Consider the following 23,296-nt stretch of genomic DNA (forward strand, 5'->3'; position numbering starts at 1 on the left):
CAGGTCACCAGGCAACAGCTTTTTTGGGGGGACCCACAGCTCTGAGGGAACCAGTGTAGAGAAGGAAGAACCAAGATCAAAGGGACGATGGAACCGCAGGAGAAGGAATAGACACAAGCGCCAGGGCCAAGTTAATTCAGATATAGGTTTCATTAACATGCAAGGTGGCAGGAATAGACCTAAATGGGAGGAAAAATAAGAACAGTTAAGGCAAAAGGAATTAATGGTATACAGTTTAGTGGAAATGCATCTTAGAGACATGGAGCAACCACCCCGTAACCCAGACTACGCATGAGAATATTGCAATAGAACAGAGGGTAGCAGAAAGGGGGTGGAATTGGGGAATTCATTCATAAAGGTAAGAATTTTCAAAGGGTTAAACTGGGATGCAAGGAACATTTATGGCTATAAAGAAAAAGTGGCAGGGGAGCAAAAACTCTTTGGCTTTGTATACCTGCGGACATGAGCTAATGCCAAATAGGAAAACAGGAAAATTTTAGAATGTATTGCAAGCGACATTGATGAGCTAGGAGGACAGGGCGAGATAACTATATTAGGCAACATGAACGCTCATATAGAAGACCTGGATGGGTACACAGATTCGACACGAAGCATGCTGCAGGACATGTGTGACAGGCATGATTTAGAAGAACTTTTTGTTGGGCTAGATGGTGCATTTTGTAACAAAAGAACTGTAGCAAATGTGCTAGTCCAGTGTGCCCCTTTCTTGTGTTAGTCTTGGTTGCACTACAGTTCTTTTGTTACAGGCATGATTTAGTTGTATGCAACAGTACCGAGAAGAGTGAAGGGCTCATAACATGGGAGGCAGGGAGTCTGCACCGACGGTACATTATGCACTAATGTCACAGAGGATGTATAGTAGATTAGGAGTAATGAACATATATGAACATGGTTTCAGAAGTCTAGGTAGTGACCACAAGCATATCAAGTTGAGTTGGAGAAGAGAAACCAATGTAGCACTGAAGCGAGATGAACAATCAGAGGGGAATTTTTACTCAGAAAAGCAATTGGAAGCAGCAGCCAAAGTGAGAAAGTAATTTTTGTGGATAGTGAAACAGAATGGACTTATACCAAATTAACTCGATTACTGGAGATAGAGCTAGCTAAGGTGCGAGTAAAGCTAAAAGCGAAAAAACGCAAACCCAAGAGTTGGTGAAATGATGAGGTCAAGAGGGCGATAGAGAAACGTCAGGAAGCGTCCAGAGAATACAGATATTCCAAGAAGAGGGGGGAACCAGAAGTTGAAGTAGACAGAAAATGGGATACCTTCATAAAGTGTAGAAGGGAAGCATCCTATTTGATTGATGAGCAAATTAGAAGAAAGGGTACCCAATGGATGTCAAAAGTAAATAAAAAGTATAGAAAAGTAGCTAAAAAATTCTGGAAACATCTAAATGCAATGAGTAATAAGACTAGTCTTGAGCAAAGGTTTATTGTTACAGATCAGGGTATTCGACTAAAAGGGGATGAAGCGTTAAAACAGATAGGAACAAGGATGACAGAAAAATTTAAAGAAAGAGATGTTGCACATAATTTATCAAAGGAGGATAGACCGGTTACTGCAATAACTTCACTTGAGCTAAGAGAGTGGGAAAGGGCAGAGAAGAAGGTTCCTAGTGGCACATCAACAGGACCAGATGGTATTCCGATTATGTTAATAAAGAAGTTAGGACCAAAATCCAAGCAAACATTAATACAGGTAGTGAATAAAATGATAGTGGATAGGAAAGTCCCTGATGAATGGTGATTAAGTAGAATGAACATGATATAAAAGGGAAAGGGGTACAAACCTGATGTAAGTAACTACCGTCCCATAACAGTGACATCTGTGGTTTACAGGGTGGTGATGCAGATTATAAAGGATAGATTGCAGGCTTGGGTGGAGAACAAGGGGGTGCTAGGGGAGCTACACAATGGGTTCCGAAAACAAAGGAGGTTGGAGGACAATCTATTTTCATTGACACAGTGTATAGAAATTGCAGAAAAGGAACACAGGCCCTTATGGCTAGCATTTCTGGATATTAAGGGAGCCTACGAAGTTATTCAAGAGTATCTGTGGGACATACTGGGCATATTGGATGTGGAAGATGGAGTAATTAATCTTCTAAAAGATATATATAAACGTAACAGAGTGCTTATAAAATGGTAATAAAATGTACCAGAGCCTGTAAAAATACAGCGGGGGTTTAGGCAAGGATGTCCTTTGTCTCCTTTGTTGTTTGTGTTGTACCTGCAAGGTTTGGAGACCAAGCTAGAGAGGAGCGGACTAGGCTTCAACCTTTCATTTTTTAAGCAAGGAAAATGGATTAAACAGTAATTACTGGGATTAATACATGTCGATGATATAGTGCTAATGGCTGACAACAAGGAAGATTTACAGAAATTGATAGACAATTGTGGTACAGAGGGAGACGGATTAGGTTTCAAGTTTAGTAAGGAAAAATCTGCAGTCACGATATTTAATGATGAGGGCAGCGAGCATAGAATACAGGAGTTCACGCTATAAGTAATGGACGAGTACAGGTATCTTGGGGTGTGGATAAATAACGGTGCTGAGTATCTGACAGAGCATGAAAAATAATGAATAAAGCTAGTAGGAATGCAGCTGTTTTGAAAAATAGGGCACTGTGGAATTACAATAGGTATGAAGTCGTAAGAGGGATCTGGAAATGGGTGATGGTTCCTAGCCTGACTTTCGGTAATGCGGTCCTGTGCATGAGACCCGATTTCAAGCAAAGTTAGAAATTAAACAACATGGTGTAGAGAGGCTAGCTTTGGGAGCACATGACAATAGACCAAATCAGGGGGTACAGGGTGATAAGGGATGGGCGTCTTTCGAGAGCAGAGAAGCTAGCAGTAAGATAGCATTTGAGGAACGATTGAGAAAGATGGAGGAAAACCAGTGGGCTAGGAAAGATTTCAGATACCTGTATATAATTAATGTTGACACGAAATGGAGAAAGCGAACTAAAAAATTGACAAGAAAATATCTGAACAGCAGTAAGGGGGCAAATCAGCAATTATCGGTTAAGAAAAAGGTTAAGAAACAGAGAGAGCTCTGGGGAAAACAGGGATGCTGACGAAATCAGCACCGGGAACATACAGGATTTTTAAGCAAGAAATTGCCAAAGAAAATATCTATGATAATTGTAAGGGAAGCTCTTTGTTGTTTGAGGCCAGGACGAGAGTTTTGCAGACTAAGACATATAGAGTCAGGTACCATGAGATAGACATGTTGTGCATTGCGTGTGGAGAGGAGGAAATGGCTGAACACTTGGTACTTTTCTGTAAAGGGCTTCAACCTACAGTGGAAAGCAGTGGGGCTGATTCATCCAAGGCATTTGGGTTTAAGGACAGTGAAGGGAAAGTAGATTTTAAGCGGTTAGAAGTAACCAACCGAAGATTATCTTATTGGTGGCTAAAATCAAGACAAGAGTAAAATTTCATAAGTTATGGCTAGGTGGCTTGAGCCACCGCCTGATTTAAAGGGTTCAGCCGTATCCATACATCCACTAGAAGTACAGTCAGCCACTGTAGCTAGAAGGCGTTATATCCAGTGGCTGTGATAGAGGTTCCCCTAATGTCTGCTGTTGTGTGTGTGTTTGTGTGTATCCTTGAAATATGGCTGGGAAAGAAGCAGTCTTATCACGCTTTGCTGTATTCACACAAGAGTGCATGTCTTCATGCTGCACTCTGAGGGAGACACTTGTGCAAAGCTCGCAGTTTCTGCATGTGTCTGTGCCGTGTGATGGTTCTTTAGGACAGAGATGCATTGTTTTCTATGCAGTGTGTTGGAGGATGTCAGACTGCTCGCTTGGATGTGTTGCTGTTCAGAACGTGAAAAGGAAAGTCAATTGGTGTAGTAGACATACCGCTTTTTTTTTCACACATTCTGAACGGGAACAACAGAGGCTTAATTATTAGGCAGCTTGTAGAAGCAATGGAGCTCCTTTTTGATGACATGTGCTGCACTTCGCGTGTTTTGTACTAAGCCCGATGATGGTATTACTAGCATTGTCCCTTTGCATCTGTAGACTGCATGTGCAATGTGTGTGTTTGTGTGGAGTTGTGTACTCTCCGCTCGTGAAAGGTTTTACCTACAAAACTCCTGCTCATGTCACATATTCTCCAATGTTCTGTGGCGTTGCATGCTGCAGGCTATAAGCATTGGGGGTTTTGTGAAGTCTTGTGATGCTTCTTGTGCAGAGCAGCATCAACAGAAGATGCCCAGTATGATTTTCAGAAATGTTGCTTCACTTCAGCCGCACTAGCCACTCTGGCTCGCAACAGAGCAGTTCTGGCTGAAATTCTGGACATTGCATGTTTAGAAAATGAACGGATCAAATGTGAAGCTGCTCGACTTTTGTCATGCCCAGTCTGGTCAGCTACGGCTACTGCCATTGTGGTACGCAAGTTTCCACTGTACAGTGTTTCAACCCCATTCAGTTTTTATACCTCTGCATGCTTTTTGCACAGTGGAGGTATACATAAAGGATTATGAATGAATGTTGGAGTCTTGTCAGGCCATGTGTGTATATCCTGTGATGAGGAAAAGGTAGGCCAGTAATGCTGGAAGATTTTTTCTTTGAGTCAGTATTCGCTATTCTGCATACATCTGTAGCCACATGCTTTTTGCACAGTGGAGGTATACATAAAGGATTATGAATGAATGCTGGAGTCTTGTCAGGCCATGTGTGTATATCCTGTGATGAGGAAAAGGTAGGCCAGTAATGCTGGAAGATTTTTTCTTTGAGTCAGTATTTGCTATTCTGCATACATCTGTAGCCACATGCTTTTTGCACAGTGGAGGTATACATAAAGGATTATGAATGAATGTTGGAGTCTTGTCAGGCCATGTGTGTATATCCTGTGATGAGGAAAAGGTAGGCCAGCAATGCTGGACGATTTTTTCTTTGAGTCAGTATTCGCTATGCTGCATACATCTGTAGCCATAACAACTAACTGTACGCCATATTGAACTTGCAACTGTGAACTTAACAGCTCAAACGTGAACAAGTGTGAGGGGAGCCTCAATTTATTGAACAACGTATCCACGTAGCAGCCATCTTCTTCTGGGCCCAGACAAAGACAAGTCAGGGACAAATTTTTGGTCAGTGATCTGATGCTCTCCTTCCTCACCCTCTCCAAGCTTGCACTGTCAGCACTTCCACCTTTGCAACTCTTTAGTTAACATAAGCTGTTGATAAGAAAGTGATAAGTGATGTGTGAGCAGTTCATCAGATTTTTATTGATACTTGCGTTTTCGTTAAAAAGCTTTTATATGTTAGTTAAAAATTTGGCATATTAGTGCAGATCGAGCAGTCTTAGCTTTGGAATGCAAAAACCAGTTTTTTTTTCATTTAATTTGTTTTGTGATTGGTAGTCTCATTTCTTGTTCTAGTTTCTAGTCAACAGACATAATGGACTAATTTAATATGCTTCAACTTTGACTGAAAACAGCTTACCTCTTTTAGTGGAATCAAAATGTGAGTGCTGCCTTCTATGATATCACTGCCATCTTCATGTAAACTGCGTCTCTGTTGGATCAGCCCAGGAGCTTGATCTATGCCCACTTTATTATACCGTAGCCTTCAATTTATGCTCAAATGTGAGCCTGCAATCAGAGCAGCTTGTGTGATATCAGTCACCTTGCAAGCAGCTGCTGATTTTTGCCACAAGTTTTTTTGCGTTTACTTGATCGCTCAATCAAACGCTTATGCAGAGCACCGACAAGTGCTAAAATGAAGCCATCTCACAAGCTGAAGGGACTGAATAGATTCCTGGTGCTTTTTTAATGCTAAGGTACAGAGCTGTAGTTGAAACAAGCATTCGCCGATTACCACATCACTCGGAACAGCTCAGTAAAACAAGCTGCGTAGTCCCTCATTTCCCCTTCTCCACAAATGATTAGATTAGACACATCGTGCCAGAATTAGGTGTCTCACAAAAACTGTGTTGCGCATCTAGTTTCTGCAGCACCGAAGTGAAATTGTCATCTTATCAGGGTACGAGACAACGGACAGTGAAGATATGTGAGCAAGATCCAGTCTTGCATTCTTGGATAACGGAGAGCAACACAGTGTTCGCATGCTACGATCTTCCAGCGGTGCCAGATGCAAACCTTTAAAACGCAGGGAAATATTTGGGCATCTTTTTCATTGTGGGCTGTGCAGCTATGGACAGTTCTAAGCAGCAAGAAATTTTGAGTGCTGACTTCAGCGTCTGTTCTGGAATTCTCCGTGAAGATTCCTTCGTTTGTCTTTGATGAGGTTATGTTGGCTGCTTTAACCATGCAGTGGCATCAGGAGATGCATCATTGCATTGTGATGTACATTCTCACTGTTATGTGCATGGTTCAGTTTTAAGAGTATTTCAAGTGCACAGCTCTAGTTCCGATGTCAAAATGCCACATGTGCCCGGTGTCTTGTGGAATCATTGACCCTCAACATTTCAGTGTTTCGCCACACTGAACACTTTAAGTGTTTTACCCGGTCCACAATGTACAAAGTTTGTGTTGTAACCCTGGAATGAAAGTGTGTGTGCTTTTTTCAGTATCTATAAAAAGACATGACTGCCGTTTTGACGGCAGCGGACATCGATCGTCTTGCTTTGAATGAATAAACTTACCCAATTGTGATGCAACGCCTTCGCGTGCATTCTTTTGTTACTTAGCATCATTTCACTACAAAGGATAGCACAGAGGCAAGCTACAGATCTTGGCGGTGGCGATGAAAATACTCGCTGCCTGCGAGTAGCAGACTGCTACCTCTGCTATTACTGTCTCTATGTTTAAGGTATGGAAGGCTCTGCTTCCAGTGTTTGAGCACGCGGATTTGCTACACTGTTTGCGGAGTGCACGGCAAGCACTGTGGTATCTCGCATGTATTTCCGAGTGTAAAGGTGTACGCTCACAAGCTGAGGAAGATGCATTGCAACCTCGGAGCTCTTGTGCAAATATAGGATCTTCAAATTTTGTGAGTTCTGCAAGTGTTAGCTCTGCAACTGTTAATACAAGTGTCTTCTATAGCACTAGCCAAGAACTTCAGTAGGCGGTTTCATGTAAGCAAAGGAAGTACAGTGCACAAGCTGAGTGAATGAGTTAGAAAAGTTCACTGGTGGCTGAAAAAATGTAGGTTGTCATTGCCATGCATCTGATTACCACCATCGGTGTGTTTTTGCCCAAACACGGTTTGGCTCTACCACAAGTTTTTCATTTATCCAAACAGCTAGAGTTACAAGTGCAATGTCCTAAGCCTGCGACGTGGCTCAGTGGCTATGGTGCTCGGATGCTGACCCGAAAGGCCCGTTTTGATCCGGCCTTGGCGGTCGAATTTCGATAGAGGCGAAAGTCTAGAGGCCCATGTACCGTGCGATGTCAGTGCAGAACCCCAGGTGGACGAAATTTCCGGACCCCTTCATTACGACATCCCTCATAGCCCGAGTCATTTCGGGACATTAAACCCCCATAAACTAAACATCATGTACTTGGCCCCATAGCGGTGCTTCTCAGAGCGGCTTTGACACTCAGCAGTTGTCCCTTGAAAGGGTGCCAATGCTTCCAAACTGGACATAAGACCTCCATAACAGATGCTCATGCGAGGCCATGCAGACTATTCAAGGTGATCTTGGTTGTGTGCATTGGAAGTGTGTTAGGCCAGGAGGACTTGTAGTTCCTGCACACCCCCTCCCCCCCATGCGGAACTTTCAACAAACTGAAAATAAAACTGTAATATCTGTATAAACAGTGCAAGAACAATGTACTTCTTTTACATGCGGGAAGCTGCTCCAACGTCATGGCATGGCTGAGCAAACACAGTTACTATCATTTACAGAACATCAAATGTGAGTGGTTGATAAACTTTCACCTGCAACAGCTTACAAATAAACCAAAGGCTGTGTTCAATCCTTTCATGAAAAATCCAAAGCTCTAAAATTGAACTAAAATATAAAAACTACACAATAAAAAGACATTATATGATTATGCTGAAGGCTGTTGAGAATGGAGGCCTCCAACCCAGGAGAATTTTCACAGGGAACCTCCCCCAAGATTTTAACAGACGCGTCTTCAAAAAGGCACCTGCATGGAGCCAACATTGCGAGCGCCATCAACTGTGGATCCTCCTTTTTGCCTCAGGAAGGAAGGGTTTGCCGACCAGCACCATTGGCAAGGGAGACGTGACCACTCGGGGTTAATTGCATCCTTGAGGGAAAACAGCTTCTCATGCGAAACGGTGGTGGTGAAAGGAAGGTCTCATAACTTTCCCACAGGGCACGTTGGCCCAACCTTCCTCTTCCCTGAAGTTACTAACAAAAGTTGCATGTCTCTTCCATCTCCACAAAGTGCCTGGGTTGGAAGTTTGTGACCTTTCTGGACACGGTACTTCTGGTTAACCCTGGCCAATGACCAATGTAACCAGGGTCTGCTATACATGGTGCTGAACCTCCATCTTCACTACTGAGCTGGGAGGCTGCGACAGTATTGAAACTGCTACTGTAAGAATGGGTGCTCTCCACCAGAACCTCTGCGAGAGGGCAATGGTGCTGCCTCCAGTGGTGGGCGGCTCCCAAAGTCATCTTGAGTGATCTCTGACCAGCCATTGGTAAAGTTGGGAGATTCACCGGCTAGGGGTGTTGGGATCTCTGACCGTACTTAAGCAGCTGGACTGTTTAAGTGTACTACTTACTACTCACTTTTGTTTGCGTCTTTCAAGTACTCCCGCAAATGTGTAAAGTAAGTCCTTGGTACACTCCTCTCCTTGAAGCCCGTCCCTTTTAGTCGCACCACAGAAGCGGCCTTTTGATACAGGACCCCTGGACCTTGACCTGGCTGAGTCGACCCAGATTAACCACAGGCCCACTGCTTATAAGGCAGCTTCCATGCTGATAACACAAAGGAAACAGTGTAAGAACTTGCAGAAAAAGGATATACTGGCCAAAGATTTTTATATCATTAAACAAAACCAATACACAACTTCTTTCACTAACTTACTGACCTCACAGCAAGATGATTACATCAGGAATAACTGGATTGCAACAGACTTGTACATCCGGTGCTCGCTCTGTTAAGCAATGAAAAAACATGCAACCAACACAGTGTGATTTTGCAAAGTCGTACATGCCACCATAGCAGTTGTACATGCCACGGCTACTCATCTATTAGCATTTGCTAATATAGTTCTCCCCACCCCCATTGCTCACTACCTTCAACCACATTTTTTTTTATCCCACTTGCCATGCTACAAGATCACCAGTTATCTGTCCTGCCCAAGTCCATTGATTTGTCTAAATTTCGGTGTAATTATCTCCAACTCTCATCTGACCTCTAACCCGCACTGCTCTCTCCTCTGTCTCTCATATATATGCAGTTATACATACATGAACATTTTGCAGCTCGCTTGTGCAATGGTTCAGCACTGTAACTGTTGCACTGTGATATACAAGACAACACTTCACTCTAAAAATGACCCACAAATCTCGTAGCAGGCCTTCCAAGCAGGCTACACACAACACATAGTCATTCTGGGGACTGTGTACATAATTTTGTACATCCATTTTGTACATCCCAGAACAATCCCGATAGCCTATACCATACTCACATATCCAATGTCTACATGCAATACACTGTCACCTCATAATGCACCACAAGAGTATTAGATCACAATGTTAACCAGTGCACCTTCGAGTCACTTACAATACAATACAATCTTTATTCAACATCTCAAGGATGTTTGGAGTACAGACAAAAAGCCTGACATAGGCTTGACTAGGCCCGCACCCCAATACATGGCAAACAGAGGCAGCGCATGGTAAAAATATGAAGAGGAAAAAAAAAAGAGAAAAGAAAACACAGCATTTGGATTTTGGGAACGCAATCTGCAGCTACTGCTGCAGTAATAAAAATATATATATATAAGTGCATAAAGCAGACTAATAAGTGACAGTGAAACATACGCCAGTCCAACTTGTGCATACATCAATAAGACATACAGGTAATGAAATTATTACATAACATATAGAAGCGTGCACAAACCTAGACTCCCGTATAAGATAGTTGAAATATATCTGGTAAAAAGTAGAGATACAGAAGTAAATGCAAAAAAAAAAACAAATGGTTCCAAAGAATAAGAAAAACATGTTCACATTCTAATTCCATACAAATTTCTTTCTTAGGTTTTTCAATGAAACAGATTGTATATCTGTGTTCTTGTCCTTCAAGAAATCATTTAGCATTGTCGGCAGTTGGAATTTCAACATTTGATTTCCATAACCCGTACGGCATTTACTCACATTCCATTGTTCGGGCTTGCGCGTTGGGTAGGTAGGAGTGTGCTTTTCCAGTCCGGCCAGCAATTTTAATGCATTTATATTTTTAGATTCTTCTAATTTATATTGTTTAGACAGTCTATAGGTGTACATAGATTTTACACTAACAATGTTCAGCTGCCTGTACATGTCCTTCGTATGGCTTAAATAGGGTGCTTTACAAATTATGCGGATGGCACGTTTCTGTAGCAAGTGAAGATCATTAATATTATTTTTGCTTGTGGTTCCCCATACAAGTGCGCCGTAGTTGAGCGTGGATGAGAATAAAGAGTTGTAAAGCAGAATATTAACTGCTCTTGGAAAAGTAAAACAATAACGCCGCATGAGACCAACAGTTTTCGAAAGTTTTCTGATGAGGTCATTTATGTGCTGATCCCAGGACAAATTTGCAGAAAAAATAACACCGAGCGACTTGAAACTCTGTACAACCTCTATCTCTATACCCTCAATTAGAATTGGTGGTAGTACATAAAGTTTATTTTTTGGATGAAACATAACAGCCTTGGTTTTTCCAATATTTAACTTCAACCCATTTTTTGCTGCCCAGGTGCTAACTATACGAAGTGCACGATTAGCACGACGGGACAAATCTGCACCGGAAGAGAATCTGACCGGACACCCCTGGCAAAAATAGCATTAATCGCCCTCATGCGGAACCGTTCCCGCCCTCATTTGTATCTCTGCCTTCGCGATGACGCAGTAGTATTTCTAGCAGCATGGCTATCTCAGGGTCCTCGATTGGGCTATTTCTTGGCAGTGGCTCGCCATGGTAAGCCAGGAAGGCACTGAGTGAAATAGCTTCTCGGGCTGTCTGAATGTACTGAGTTGAACGGGGACAGAAGCAGTGTTCTGGGCACGTCTCGTGTGACTCAATGTTCTTGCCTTCTCTCAGCATCCCCAGCACTGTCACCAACCTTCTCTGCACCTCGGACATGTTGTCCTGCTCGGACTCCGGAGTAGGGTCTTCGTCTGCCAAGTACCCGGAATCCGATACAATGACTGAGCTCGGCAGGCTAACAGTACTTGCCGGTGAGCTTGCATCACTTCTCTGAAAAATAAAACAAAAAAGGGGGAAGGGGCACAGTGAAGTATGATAACTGTCAAAGTTTGGTTGCAAGACAGGATGTTAACGGTCACAGATTTATGGTGATGTGTCATTATGTGACCAGCACCGGACATGTGCCAGTGCAATTACTTTTGTTCCTAGCAAAATATGAAAGTAGTGAAAACAACAGTAAAAACTGGTTTGGGTACTTCTGAAAATTCAGTTTCTCGACTCATGAGGTGATTGGCTGCTCAAGGTCACTGGAACTGGCAATCTGAACCAGTGCAAAATAAGCAAAGTTATCCTTTCAACCAGAGAAAGCGAGGGCACACCAACAGCACGGTTATAACAATCGCATAGGTATAACCAAGCACTTAATGACATGCAAGCACAGCTGTCTGACACACATGCCACCGCGTAGAGGTGGCAGCCCAGAGAAGACTTCAACACGTCTGCCCTTCCTTCCACAACATTCAGACGTAGTAGCCGAGTGTATCATCTGTGCCTCTCCTTCATCAAGAGTTTATTCACCGTACTGTTGTTATATTGTGAATCTGCATCAATATGCCCAGCTTTCTTCTTTAATCAAAAAAGAGAGTGCCTGTGATATTTATGATATACATCCTGACACCGGCCAAATAAAATGCATGATAAGTTAACTTGACCTCAGTGCACTTCTGCAACTTCCCTACTGGAGCTCGCAAAAATCAGCCCTAGAATAGCTGCAGTGACAATCCTGATAGACATTCTCCAGTTCTGGCCTCAGTGCTAAACTGGGACCAATTTTTAATAGTAGCACAAATTCTCGTGCAGCCCTCAACTTATGCTTCTTACCTGAATTACTATGGTCAGGTGAACTTGCTGCAAATTTAAATAATTGTAAACAATTACCAAAATTGCAAAATAATTACAAATTAGTAACCTTGCACAGCAATTAGTAAAGACTGCATGCAACCATATCAACGCACTCTTCACTCTTTTGTTTAAATTAAACATGAGAGCAAGCAAATCTCATAAAATTGATGCAGTTTTGTAGCCACCTGCAACTTCATGCCAAGCAAGGTAGCTAACCTGCACAATGATTGCCACGTATTAAACAGCCAGCAGATGGGCAGGTTACTGAAGCTGTTCAAATTGACAGCAATCGTGGCACTAGAAACTGCAAGTTCAAATCCAAATAACAGCGAATCGGCAGCAAATGTAAATATTTTCATCGGAAGTGAAAACAGACTCACATCATCCCTGTGTGATTCTTTGGTAGCCACGACTGGATGGACTTCAGCAACACCTGGCATAGGACGAAGATTATGGAGGGCAGCCTCTTGCAGCAAGGCATCCAGCAGCAGGTCTTCATCAAAGCTGTCGAAATCCTCCACTTCTGCACCAGGGCCAAGTGGTGGACTGTGGTTCTTTCCTGTGCCTGAACCCTGGGAAGCCGAGCTAGAATGGCCGCCTTCGCTGTATTGCGGGGACGAAGGAGGTTGTGGTGCCTTTTTCCTCCCCCGTGTATCTTCATCGGTTGATTCGGTTGCGCTTGAATATCTTCCGGAGTCCATTTGTGGTTCTGCACTCTGCCGTTTCCTCAGGGATGACCGTGCAACAGGTTGTCTGCTTAGCGTACGCAGTTTTGGCGGGGACGGTAGTGCGCATGCGCATAACGCAAGCGCTAGCCTTGCGTGCATGGAGGAAAGAAGAAAAAGAGGAGAGGATGCTACGTCACATTTTTTGAAGCCGGAAGCGAAGGCTCCGCCATGACACTTGGCCGTTTTCTCAGCCAATGGCATGCGAGCGCCGCGAAGATCAACGCGAGCGGCGCGAGCAGACGATTTCGCGCCGCGCCAGGCTGTCGGCAGCTGTCAGACACGGCGGAAAGTGAGACTTCTGCTCCCATTGACAACAAAGACGCTGCGATGCCCAGCTGCTGCGTTCCTGGGTGTAGGTCGCGCACGCCAGGGCAAGAACCGGGCGTCACTTTCCACGCGTAAGTATACTGCATTTTGTTTTCGTATTTAATTGACTGCGTAATGAGTAAAATGCATGCTCGCAGAACATAACGCACGACACGGCGTGAACGTGGTATTCGTACCGCCCCGGCCTTATTGGTGGCTCTTTGTCCGAGTGCAGTGAATAGTATTGTTTTCAAACAGGTTTCCGAAAGATCCAGAGCGAAGGAGGCAGTGGACTGAGGCCGTTAGACCAGGCCAAAGAGACTGAGATCCAGCAAAATGGACCTGCGTATGTTCAAAACATTTCCTGCCCGAGCACTTCGATCGGATGTCGCCGCTCGTAGTTCGTATACGTGCGGATGCCGTCCCCCTTCAGGTGAGGAACCAGCTTCTATACATTCTCAAGAGATTGGAAAGAAATGCTCTTATTGAGAAGGTGCTTTATTATAACTTGACTGCATAAGCATGCGTTCAATATGATGTTTTAGGTGTTCGTGCAAGAAATAGAACGATTTGTGAATAAATGGCTTTAGCTAGACGTTATGATCGAGTAGCGCGACTACAGTACTCCCGCACTGATAAAAAGTAATTGTGTCATTATACTCCTAAACTGGCTGCGGTTTATATATGGCTCTGGTGAAATTCTGCTTACTGTACATGATAATTTAGTTATTTATTAGCTTACGCACTTCATCAGTAGAAGAAAATAAAAAAAAGAGAGCATCGAGCACACCACAGTTTTCCTTGGGTCATCATTTCTACTTAATTATTGTAGTGTGAAAATGTTTGCGCCTAGCAGTAGGCGGTGCATTTTTTGTTGTCATCTCGGCCATAGCACCTGGGAAGTGTCACTGAGAGAGCACTGTAATTCCTTAAAACTATAGTTCGTTTACAAAGGAAATCACAAAGAATTTCCATAAGGCATAGAGCACCGTACGTATTTGATCGCGTGATTTGCGCACGTTTTTTCTTTAATTAGGGCTCTAAAAAGAGGGTGCTCAATTTACGCGCAAGCGAGTTATCCGAACACGTCCTAAAAAAAAGGTTGGCACCCCTCGCCCCATGGCAACAAGGTTGACACCCCCCCCCCCCCCCCTTCCCCACGCTATAGCTCCCCGCGGGGTGGCATGACATGACGGCACGTGCTTAGCTCAAAGCAATAAACGCGCAAAGATTCAATCGCGAAGTCAGCCGTGGGAGGAGATAACGGGCAATAAAACGGGGCCCTTGCGTGTGGCCCGACTGACTAGCGGCAAACCGTATAGCAAATGGTACGGTAGAGTTTTGGATTCGGGCGCGCGCGCAACTGTTCGTCCGGGACAGCGACCGCCAGCGCGAGCAAGCCGGGTAAACGGCACAGTTCGCACCCGCGTACATGCTGGTGGTCTGGCTCAGCATAGTGCGCAAAATGTGCGAGTAGTTTTTTTTTTTTATCGGGTTAAAAGTTTGAAACTTTTTGGGGTGCACAATCTATGTGCGGGCGCAAATTACGCGAGTAAATACGGTAAATGTCATACACATAAGGAAAAAGGGAAGCATGAGACAAAGAAAAAAAGACAAAACACAGGCAGAAAGCTTGGCCAAATGTTTAGGGGAATCCCGTTTTCTTTTGCGAAGTTTCTGTGGAAACAATTTATAGCTTTCCTTTAGCCGCATAGCTGCGCTTGGGTGGATGCCAATGAGTATAATTAGCTCCCTTATTATACAGATACGGCAGTTCTGCATATATAATTCCTCATACACATACCATACACACTTCATGGGGTATAGCTGGGTGAGCCTGAGGAGAGACACCCCACTCTCCCTTCTCAAAAATATGGTAGACCTGCTGTACTAACAATGCATTTCTCTGCTGTTGCTTTCTTAAGAAATGGGTGCACTCTCGCCCACTGGCTGTGTTCCATATTGACAGTCTCAGATTGGTACATCTGTCTGTTGAATTACATGCATATTTTTAGCTAAGGCTGGCGTTCCACTGCGAGCATGTGATGCACCTCATTATTCATTTACAGCAGGAACCCCTTTCACAGCAGCCAGGCGATGGCACAGCTGTTGCTGCCACTGCTCAGCATGGCGCCCAGCAAGCACTAACACAAAGTCACACATCTCCAGCGTCTCCACTGCAACAGGTATTTTCAAACAGCGCTGTTTTGTGACTACTACAGCTATTCAAAGCATCACAGTGGCTGTGTATATGTTGGAGTAGGAGCTACAAACACTGCTTCCTGGCACGGGCTCACCAGAAGATTTATCCGAATCCCATGACACACTAGTCATCATATTTCTTAACCCTTCAGACAGCACTCAAAACAGTCTTAAAGTGTGATGCTCCACCTCCATCTTTCACTAGCTGCTTAAAGCTGAACACCTTGTATTCTTGGTACATGATGTATGCGTTAGCAGACAAAGAGGGCAATATCATTAGCAATATGGATAAGATATCAAATAGCCAAAGAGACACAAATCTATGCAGTAGCCAATGCAATCAGAACGTTAATGAGAGAAGCCGCAGCGCACAGCAATGGGACATCCCGTAGCAGTAAGAGAAGAGGAAGTAACGAAAGCCTTAGTAGGAATGAAAAGCGGGAAAGCAGCTGGTGAGGATCAGGTAACAGCAGATTTGTTGAAGGAGGGAGGGGAGATTGTGCTAGTAGAACTAGCCATCCTATATATGCAATGCCTTGTGACCTCGAGAGTACCAGGAGCTTGGAAGAATGCTAACATTATCTTTATAAAGGAGACGTCAAGGACTTGAAGAATTACAGACCGATCAGCTTACTGTTCATTGCCTACTAAGTATTTGCTAAGGTAATCGCTAATAGTCAGGACAACCTTAGGCTTTAATCAACCAGATAATTAGGCAGGCTTTCGTAAAAGATACTCAACAATAGATCATGTTCACGCTATCAGTGAGTGATAAAGGAATGCACAGATTATAACCGACCCCTATATATGGCCTTCATTGATTACGTGAAAGCATTTAACTCAGTGGAAACCTCAACTGTCATGCAGGCACTGCAGAATCAGCGTGTGGAAGAGTGTTATGTGAAAATATTGGAAGATATTTATAACGATTGCACGCCTACCATAGTCCTCCATATAGTCAGCAATAAAATTCCAATAAGGAAGGGTGTCAGGCAGGGAGACACGATCTCGCCAATGCTATTGACTGCCTGTTTACAGGAGGTATTCCGCGGCCTGAAATGGGAACATTTGGGGATAAGAGTTAATGGAGAATACCTGAGTAATTTGCGATTCGCTGATGACATTGCCTTGCTAAGCCACTGAGGACAAGAACTGCAAAGCATGATCAATGAGTTAGACAGGCAGAGCAGTATGGTGGGGCTAAAAAATAATATGCAGAAAACCAAAGTAGAAACAGAAGTTCGCAATTGGTAGCGAGGTACTGGAAGTAGTAAGAGAATATGCCTACTTAGGGCAGGTAGTGACCGCTAATACAGATCATGAAAGGGAAATAACTATTAGAATAAGAATGGGTGGAGCGCATATGGCAGGTTCTCCCAGATCATGAATGGCAGTTTACCATTATCCCTCAAGAGAAAAGTCTACGACAGCTGTATCTTACCGGTACTCATCTATGGGGCAGAAATGTGGAGGCTAATAAAGAGGGTTCAGCTTAAGTTAAGGACAACACAGTGAGCTATGGATAGGAAAATGACAGGTGTAACATTAAGAAACCAGAAGTAGGCAGAGTGGATGAGGGAACAAACGTGGGTTAATGACATCCTAGTTGAAATCAAGAGGAAGAAGTGGGCTTGGGCAGGGCACGTAATGCAAAGGCAAGATAACCGCTGGTCCTTAAGGGTAACAGAGTGGATTCCAAGAGAAGGCAAGCGTAGCAGGGGGTGGCAGGAAGTTAGGTGGGCGGGTGAGGTTAAGGAGTTTGCGGGAATGCGGTGGCCGCAGCTGGCAAAGGACAGGGTTAATTGGAGACATGGGAGAGGCCTTCACCCTTCAGTGGGCGTAGTCAGGCTGATGATGACGATGATGACATTCCTCCAGAATAAATTTTTTTTTACAGGCACCTATGGATGTCGCTGAAAGCCAGGAGACTTTGGCAGGCCCATCACAACAGGTATTTTACAATATGCCATTTTGTGACTGCATCAATTCGAAGAACAACAGTGTCTGCGTTTATGTCGCAGCACGAGCGACCAAAAACAAATTTCTGTAACAGAATGCATCTTGGCACTGGCTCAGAGGAAGTTTTCTCTGAATCGCCTCTACACATTAGTCATTTTTTATAATCCTTTTGACAGAACTGAAAACACAGCCTAGCAGTCTGATGCTTTTCTATTTTTCAGTAGTTGCTTAGAACTGAATACATCTTATGCTTTGGTAGAAGCATATTTCTCAAGAATAAAATTTTTTTTCACAGGCACCTATGGATGTCACTGAAAGCCAGGAAACTTTACCAGGCCCATCACAACAGGTATGTTACGATATACCATTTTGTGACAGCAACTGCTAGAAGATTGACAGTGTCTGAGTTTATCTCGCAGCACGAGTCACGAAACGGGTGAATTTTTATGTAAAAGAAAGCTTCCTGGCGCAGGCTCAGAGGAAGTTTTGACCAAGCCACCTCAGCACACCAGTCATATCTTTATTCCTTCAGCCATAACTCAAAACGGTCTAGTAGTGTGATGCTTCTCCACTTTTCACTAGGTGCTTAAAACTGAACGCTTGTTATGTCTCGGTACACACACATTTCTCCTGAACAAAATTTTTTTACAGGCATCTATGGATGTGGCCACAATGCTGGACATTCAGCCAGGGCCATCTCAAGCCTTTCAACTTACACCAGTAAGTTTCATGTCGTCCTGTGTGGTTTCCATCCAGGTTTTTTCACTGCATGAGGTAGGATGTCGTTGCAATTCTGCAATGTAAAGTGCAGTAGAACCTGCAGTTGTTTGTCAGGCCCCGTGCTTACCGGAGACAGTAGCAGAGTGCAGTAGGGTCTGCAAAGATCCTTCATATAGGATGGTACCTTTTTGTGGAACCACATAAGCACATTAGTAACTGCCACAATATTCTTTCATGTGCCTTCATTGCTTATGTTCGTTACACAAATCAATATAGTCATCTCGTCAGAGTTCCATTACAAATAATCTGTCAGTATCAAGAAAAATTTGGCTATGCAAGACATACTCCACCAGGTCAGTGATATCTTTTCTACAAAATTTTCTCACGTTATTCCAAACTGGTTTTACTGATTTTGGACAAGGTCATTGACAGCTATGTAGAAAGTATTCGGTGCAAACTGGCATGCATGTTACATGAAAAATTTGTACTGTCATGTTTTCTTCTTTTTCAGTTGTTCCTTGTATAAGTTTTCTTGAAATACTTCTTATATGGGTACATGCCAACTTCTTTAACGTCAGTTCCAGTGGGCATTCAGAAAAGGAGATTGCACGACACAAAATTTAATGCAATAATTTTTAAAGCTGTATGTATTCACACTTCTACACAGTTGTGCTATTAACCCTGCTTTATTTCTGCAACACTTTGAGTGTATAATAAAAATAAAATGTGTAGACATATAACATTACCTTAACATGCTAGGTGATATGAGTTTAACAATGTGCGAGCGTTTTTCTTTTGCAGTGACATCGAAAGGCATTGAGTACATATGCACTGAAGCTGTTGCGTGGCCCAGTAGTGGGCATGCCGAGTAATTTTGTGATTAGCCTCATGTCCTGCTTTCCTTCTTATGCCTTGATGCATGGCGGAGGAGAACAGGGCAACAGGCATTCTAAGGTGGGCTGCATTACTAAACAGTTTATCTTATGCAGGAACTTCCGACTAGGCTGCAGCACTACTTCTGTCACATCTTTACGGCCTAGAGCGCGCGACGATCCGGAACCTGGTCCCTCTTGCAACCTGAAGTCCCCACATGGAAGCTGTGGCACATATTCAGTCGCATATTGAAGGCATGAAACTTGTGACGAGCTAGGGTCTAGTTCCTCTTGCCGCTATGCAGCAGCACACAGATCAGATTCGGAAAGATCAGTAGAGTATGCAACACCATCGCCATCAGCCGACGCTATTAGCTCAATTTCACGACGTGCCTCTCGGCGTGCATGCCTGTAACTTGTACTTCTCGGCACCGTAGCCATTATGCCGTTACCCGATTAATATACTGGCCCCCAGTAAGCTCCTGCTTATGTTCCGCCAGCATCAGTCACTGAAATTTTATACCGCCGCTAAATTACTTCAAAAGCTAGAAATCATGCTACACGGTACGCAGAGCAGGCAAGTACTACCGACTGCCACTTACTTTCACTTCCACTTGCTGCACGTGCCGTTCATGTTTACCACCGCTGGAACTTTGCTGAATAGGTAAAAAAATGCATATGTTACTGTAGCATGCAGTAGGAACGTCAATAATTGCCTGAAATTTTGATCCAAAAAAATTCAGGGGGGCACTTTGTTGACCTAAAGTGCGGTGAGGCGAAAGCCTTTAACGTGGTGCTGCTGCTTGTGTTACTGATGTGTGGTTAAGATGTTAATTAAGTACACAATTGTTTGTGAATCTTAAATGCTGGAGACACTGGAGGGCATTTGGGAGGCATCCATCTGATTCTACGCCTTTCTGCAAACAATCTCCAGGGTCCTAGACAAGGAGGACTACATATGCATTGGCAGGAAGTAGCATAGTCGTTCAATAAAGTAAAAAGTAGTAGTCGTTAGCACGCTCCGCTGCAGAATGCAAGGATGGTGTTTTGAATTCCATCCTGATGGAAGATATTTTTTCTTATCGAGTTCAAGAGCTTAACGGACGGATGCGAGCATGAGCCATTAAAGGTCTTCGCCTTAAAAACGAAAAGCCAGCTAATACACATGCACCTAACACTATCAAGCTAAGCAAATATAACTGACGTTATTTCAGTCAAGAGTTCAGTTGGTTTTCAGTAGTGCGATGGTGATGCTGATGACATTCAACTAATGAGCAAAGAGCCTTTTTAATGCAAGATGCATGTAAGACAAAAATAATGTAATCCTAAATAAAAACAAACGAAACAAAAAATAGCCACAAAACAAGTTTGCGTGTTATTAATTTTTATGATCACTGCTCTAAGCAGCACCAACAGGTGGTCGTTTGTTTTACGCGATATGTTGTGGTGTCACTGTCGTCAGGAACGGAAAGGAGGGTCGTTGAGGCTAACCGTGTAATTAGGTAAATGAGTCGACGACTAAGGTACGTGGTAATGGAAGTTAACAGGGAAGTGTACGAGGTCAGGCCCCACCCTTTTGCACAGGATGGCATTCACTACAGTGGTGCCATTGGCAAGAGGGTGGGTAGTAGGACAGGTCACCAGGCAACAGCTTTTTTGGGGGGACCCACAGCTCTGAGGGAACCAGTGTAGAGAAGGAAGAACCAAGATCAAAGGGACGATGGAACCGCAGGAGAAGGAATAGACACAAGCGCCAGGGCCAAGTTAATTCAGATATAGGTTTCATTAACATGCAAGGTGGCAGGAATAGACTTAAATGGGAGGAAAAATAAGAACAGTTAAGGCAAAAGGAATTAATGGTATACAGTTTAGTGGAAATGCATCTTAGAGACATGGAGCAACCACCCCGTAACCCAGACTACGCATGAGAATATTGCAATAGAACAGAGGGTAGCAGAAAGGGGGTGGAATTGGGGAATTCATTCATAAAGGTAAGAATTTTCAAAGGGTTAAACTGGGATGCAAGGAACATTTATGGCTATAAAGAAAAAGTGGCAGGGGAGCAAAAACTCTTTGGCTTTGTATACCTGCGGACATGAGCTAATGCCAAATAGGAAAACAGGAAAATTTTAGAATGTATTGCAAGCGACATTGATGAGCTAGGAGGACAGGGCGAGATAACTATATTAGGCGACATGAACGCACATATAGAAGACCTGGATGGGTACACAGATTCGACAGGAAGCATGCTGCAGGACATGTGTGACAGGCATGATTTAGAAGAACTTTTTGTTGGGCTAGATGATGCATTTTGTAGCAAAAGAACTGTAGCGAATGTGCTAGTCCAGTGTGCCCCTTTCTTGTGTTAGTCTTGGTTGCACTACAGTTCTTTTGTTACAGGCATGATTTAGTTGTATGCAACAGTACCGAGAAGAGTGAAGGGCTCATAACATGGGAGGCAGGGAGTCTGCACCGACGGTAGATTATGCACTAATGTCACAGAGGATGTATAGTAGATTAGGAGTAATGAGCATATATGAACATGGTTCCAGAAGTCTAGGTAGTGACCACAAGCATATCAAGTTGAGTTGGAGAAGAGAAACCAATGTAGCACTGAAGCGAGATGAACAATCAGAGGGGAATTTTTACTCAGAAAAGCAATTGGAAGCAGCAGCCAAAGTGAGAAAGTAATTTTTGTGGATAGTGAAACAGAATGGACTTATACCAAATTAACTCGATTACTGGAGCTAGAGCTAGCTAAGGTGCGAGTAAAGCTAAAAGCGAAAAAACGCAAACCCAAGAGTTGGTGAAATGATGAGGTCAAGAGGGCGATAGAGAAACGTCAGGAAGCATCCAGAGAACACAGATATTCCAAGAAGAGGGGGTAACCAGAAGTTGAAGTAGACAGAAAATGGGATACCTTCATAAAGTGTAGAAGGGAAGCATCCTATTTAATTGATGAGAAAATTAGAAGAAAGGGTACCCAATGGATGTCAAAAGCAAATAAAAAGGATAGAAAAGCAGCTAAAAAATTCTGGAAACATCTAAATGCAATGAGTAATAAGACTAGTCTTGAGCATAGGTTTATTGTTACAGATCAGGGTATTCGACTAAAAGGGGATGAAGCGTTAAAACAGATAGGAACAAGGATGACAGAAAAATTTAAATAAAGAGATGTTGCACATAATTTATCAAAGGAGGATAGACCGGTTACTGCAATAACTTCACTTGAGCTAAGAGAGTGGGAAAGGGCAGAGAAGAAGGTTCCTAGTGGCACATCAACAGGACCAGATGGTATTCCGATTATGTTAATAAAGAAGCTAGGACCAAAATCCAAGCAAAAATAATACAGGTTGTGAATAAAATGATAGTGGATAGGAAAGTCCCTGATGAATGGCGATTAAGTAGAATGAACATGATATAAAAGGGAAAGGAGTACAAACCTGATGTAAGTAACTACCGTCCCATAACAGTGACATCTGTGGTTTACAGGGTGGTGATGCAGATTATAAAGGATAGATTGCAGGCTTGGGTGGAGAACAAGGGGGTGCTAGGGGAGCTACACAATGGGTTCCGAAAACAAAGGAGGTTGGAGGACAATCTATTTTCATTGACACAGTGTATAGAAATTGCGGAAAAGGAACACAGGCCCTTATGGCTAGCATTTCTGGATATTAAGGGAGCCTACGAAGTTATTCAAGAGTATCTGTGGGACATACTGGGCATATTGGATGTTGAAGATGGAGTAATTAATCTTCTAAAAGATATATATAAACGTAACAGAGTGCTTATAAAATGGTAAAAAAATGTACCAGAGCCTGTAAAAATACAGCGGGGGTTTAGGCAAGGATGTCCTTTGTCTCCTTTGTTGTTTGTGTTGTACCTGCAAGGTTTGGAGACCAAGCTAGAGAGGAGCGGACTAGGCTTCAACCTTTCATTTTTTAAGCAAGGAAAATGGATTAAACAGTAATTACTGGGATTAATACATGTCGATGATATAGTGCTAATGGCTGACAACAAGGAAGATTTACAGAAATTGATAGACAATTGTGGTACAGAGGGAGACCGATTAGGTTTCAAGTTTAGTAAGGAAAAATCTGCAGTCACGATATTTAATGATGAGGGCAGCGAGCATAGAATACAGGAGTTCACGCTATAAGTAATGGACGAGTACAGGTATCTTGGGGTGTGGATAAATAACGGTGCTGAGTATCTGACAGAGCATGAAAAATAATGAATAAAGCTAGTAGGAATGCAGCTGTTTT

General features: G+C 43.2%; 2 protein-coding genes across 3 annotated transcripts; one reads left to right on the forward strand and one right to left on the reverse strand.

Moving 5' to 3' along the window:
- Positions 1–8,953: 8,953 nt before the first annotated feature.
- On the reverse strand, positions 8,954–13,016 carry LOC144102962 (uncharacterized). The gene is made up of 2 exons (XM_077635972.1): positions 12,625–13,016; positions 8,954–11,392 (listed from the first exon to the last, which is right to left on the reverse strand). The coding sequence occupies exons 1-2, from the start codon at positions 12,943–12,945 to the stop codon at positions 10,991–10,993; spliced, it is 723 nt and encodes a 240-aa protein (XP_077492098.1). The 5' UTR covers positions 12,946–13,016; the 3' UTR covers positions 8,954–10,990.
- A 334-nt stretch (positions 13,017–13,350) lies between these two features.
- Positions 13,351–18,299, forward strand: LOC144115809 (uncharacterized). Of its 2 annotated transcripts, none has more exons than XM_077650304.1 (5): positions 13,351–13,711; positions 15,351–15,464; positions 17,378–17,431; positions 17,735–17,788; positions 18,091–18,299. In XM_077650304.1, exons 1-5 carry the CDS (start codon positions 13,664–13,666, stop codon positions 18,241–18,243), a joined length of 423 nt encoding a protein of 140 aa, XP_077506430.1. In that variant the 5' UTR covers positions 13,351–13,663; the 3' UTR covers positions 18,244–18,299. The 2 variants fall into 2 exon arrangements, with proteins under 2 accessions (XP_077506430.1, XP_077506429.1); XM_077650303.1 differs by having other exon boundaries at positions 13,354–13,711; positions 15,348–15,464.
- Positions 18,300–23,296: the final 4,997 nt, after the last annotated feature.

Source organism: Amblyomma americanum, chromosome 1 (genome assembly GCF_052857255.1).
Source record: "Amblyomma americanum isolate KBUSLIRL-KWMA chromosome 1, ASM5285725v1, whole genome shotgun sequence".
Lineage (NCBI taxonomy): Eukaryota > Metazoa > Arthropoda > Arachnida > Ixodida > Ixodidae > Amblyomma > Amblyomma americanum.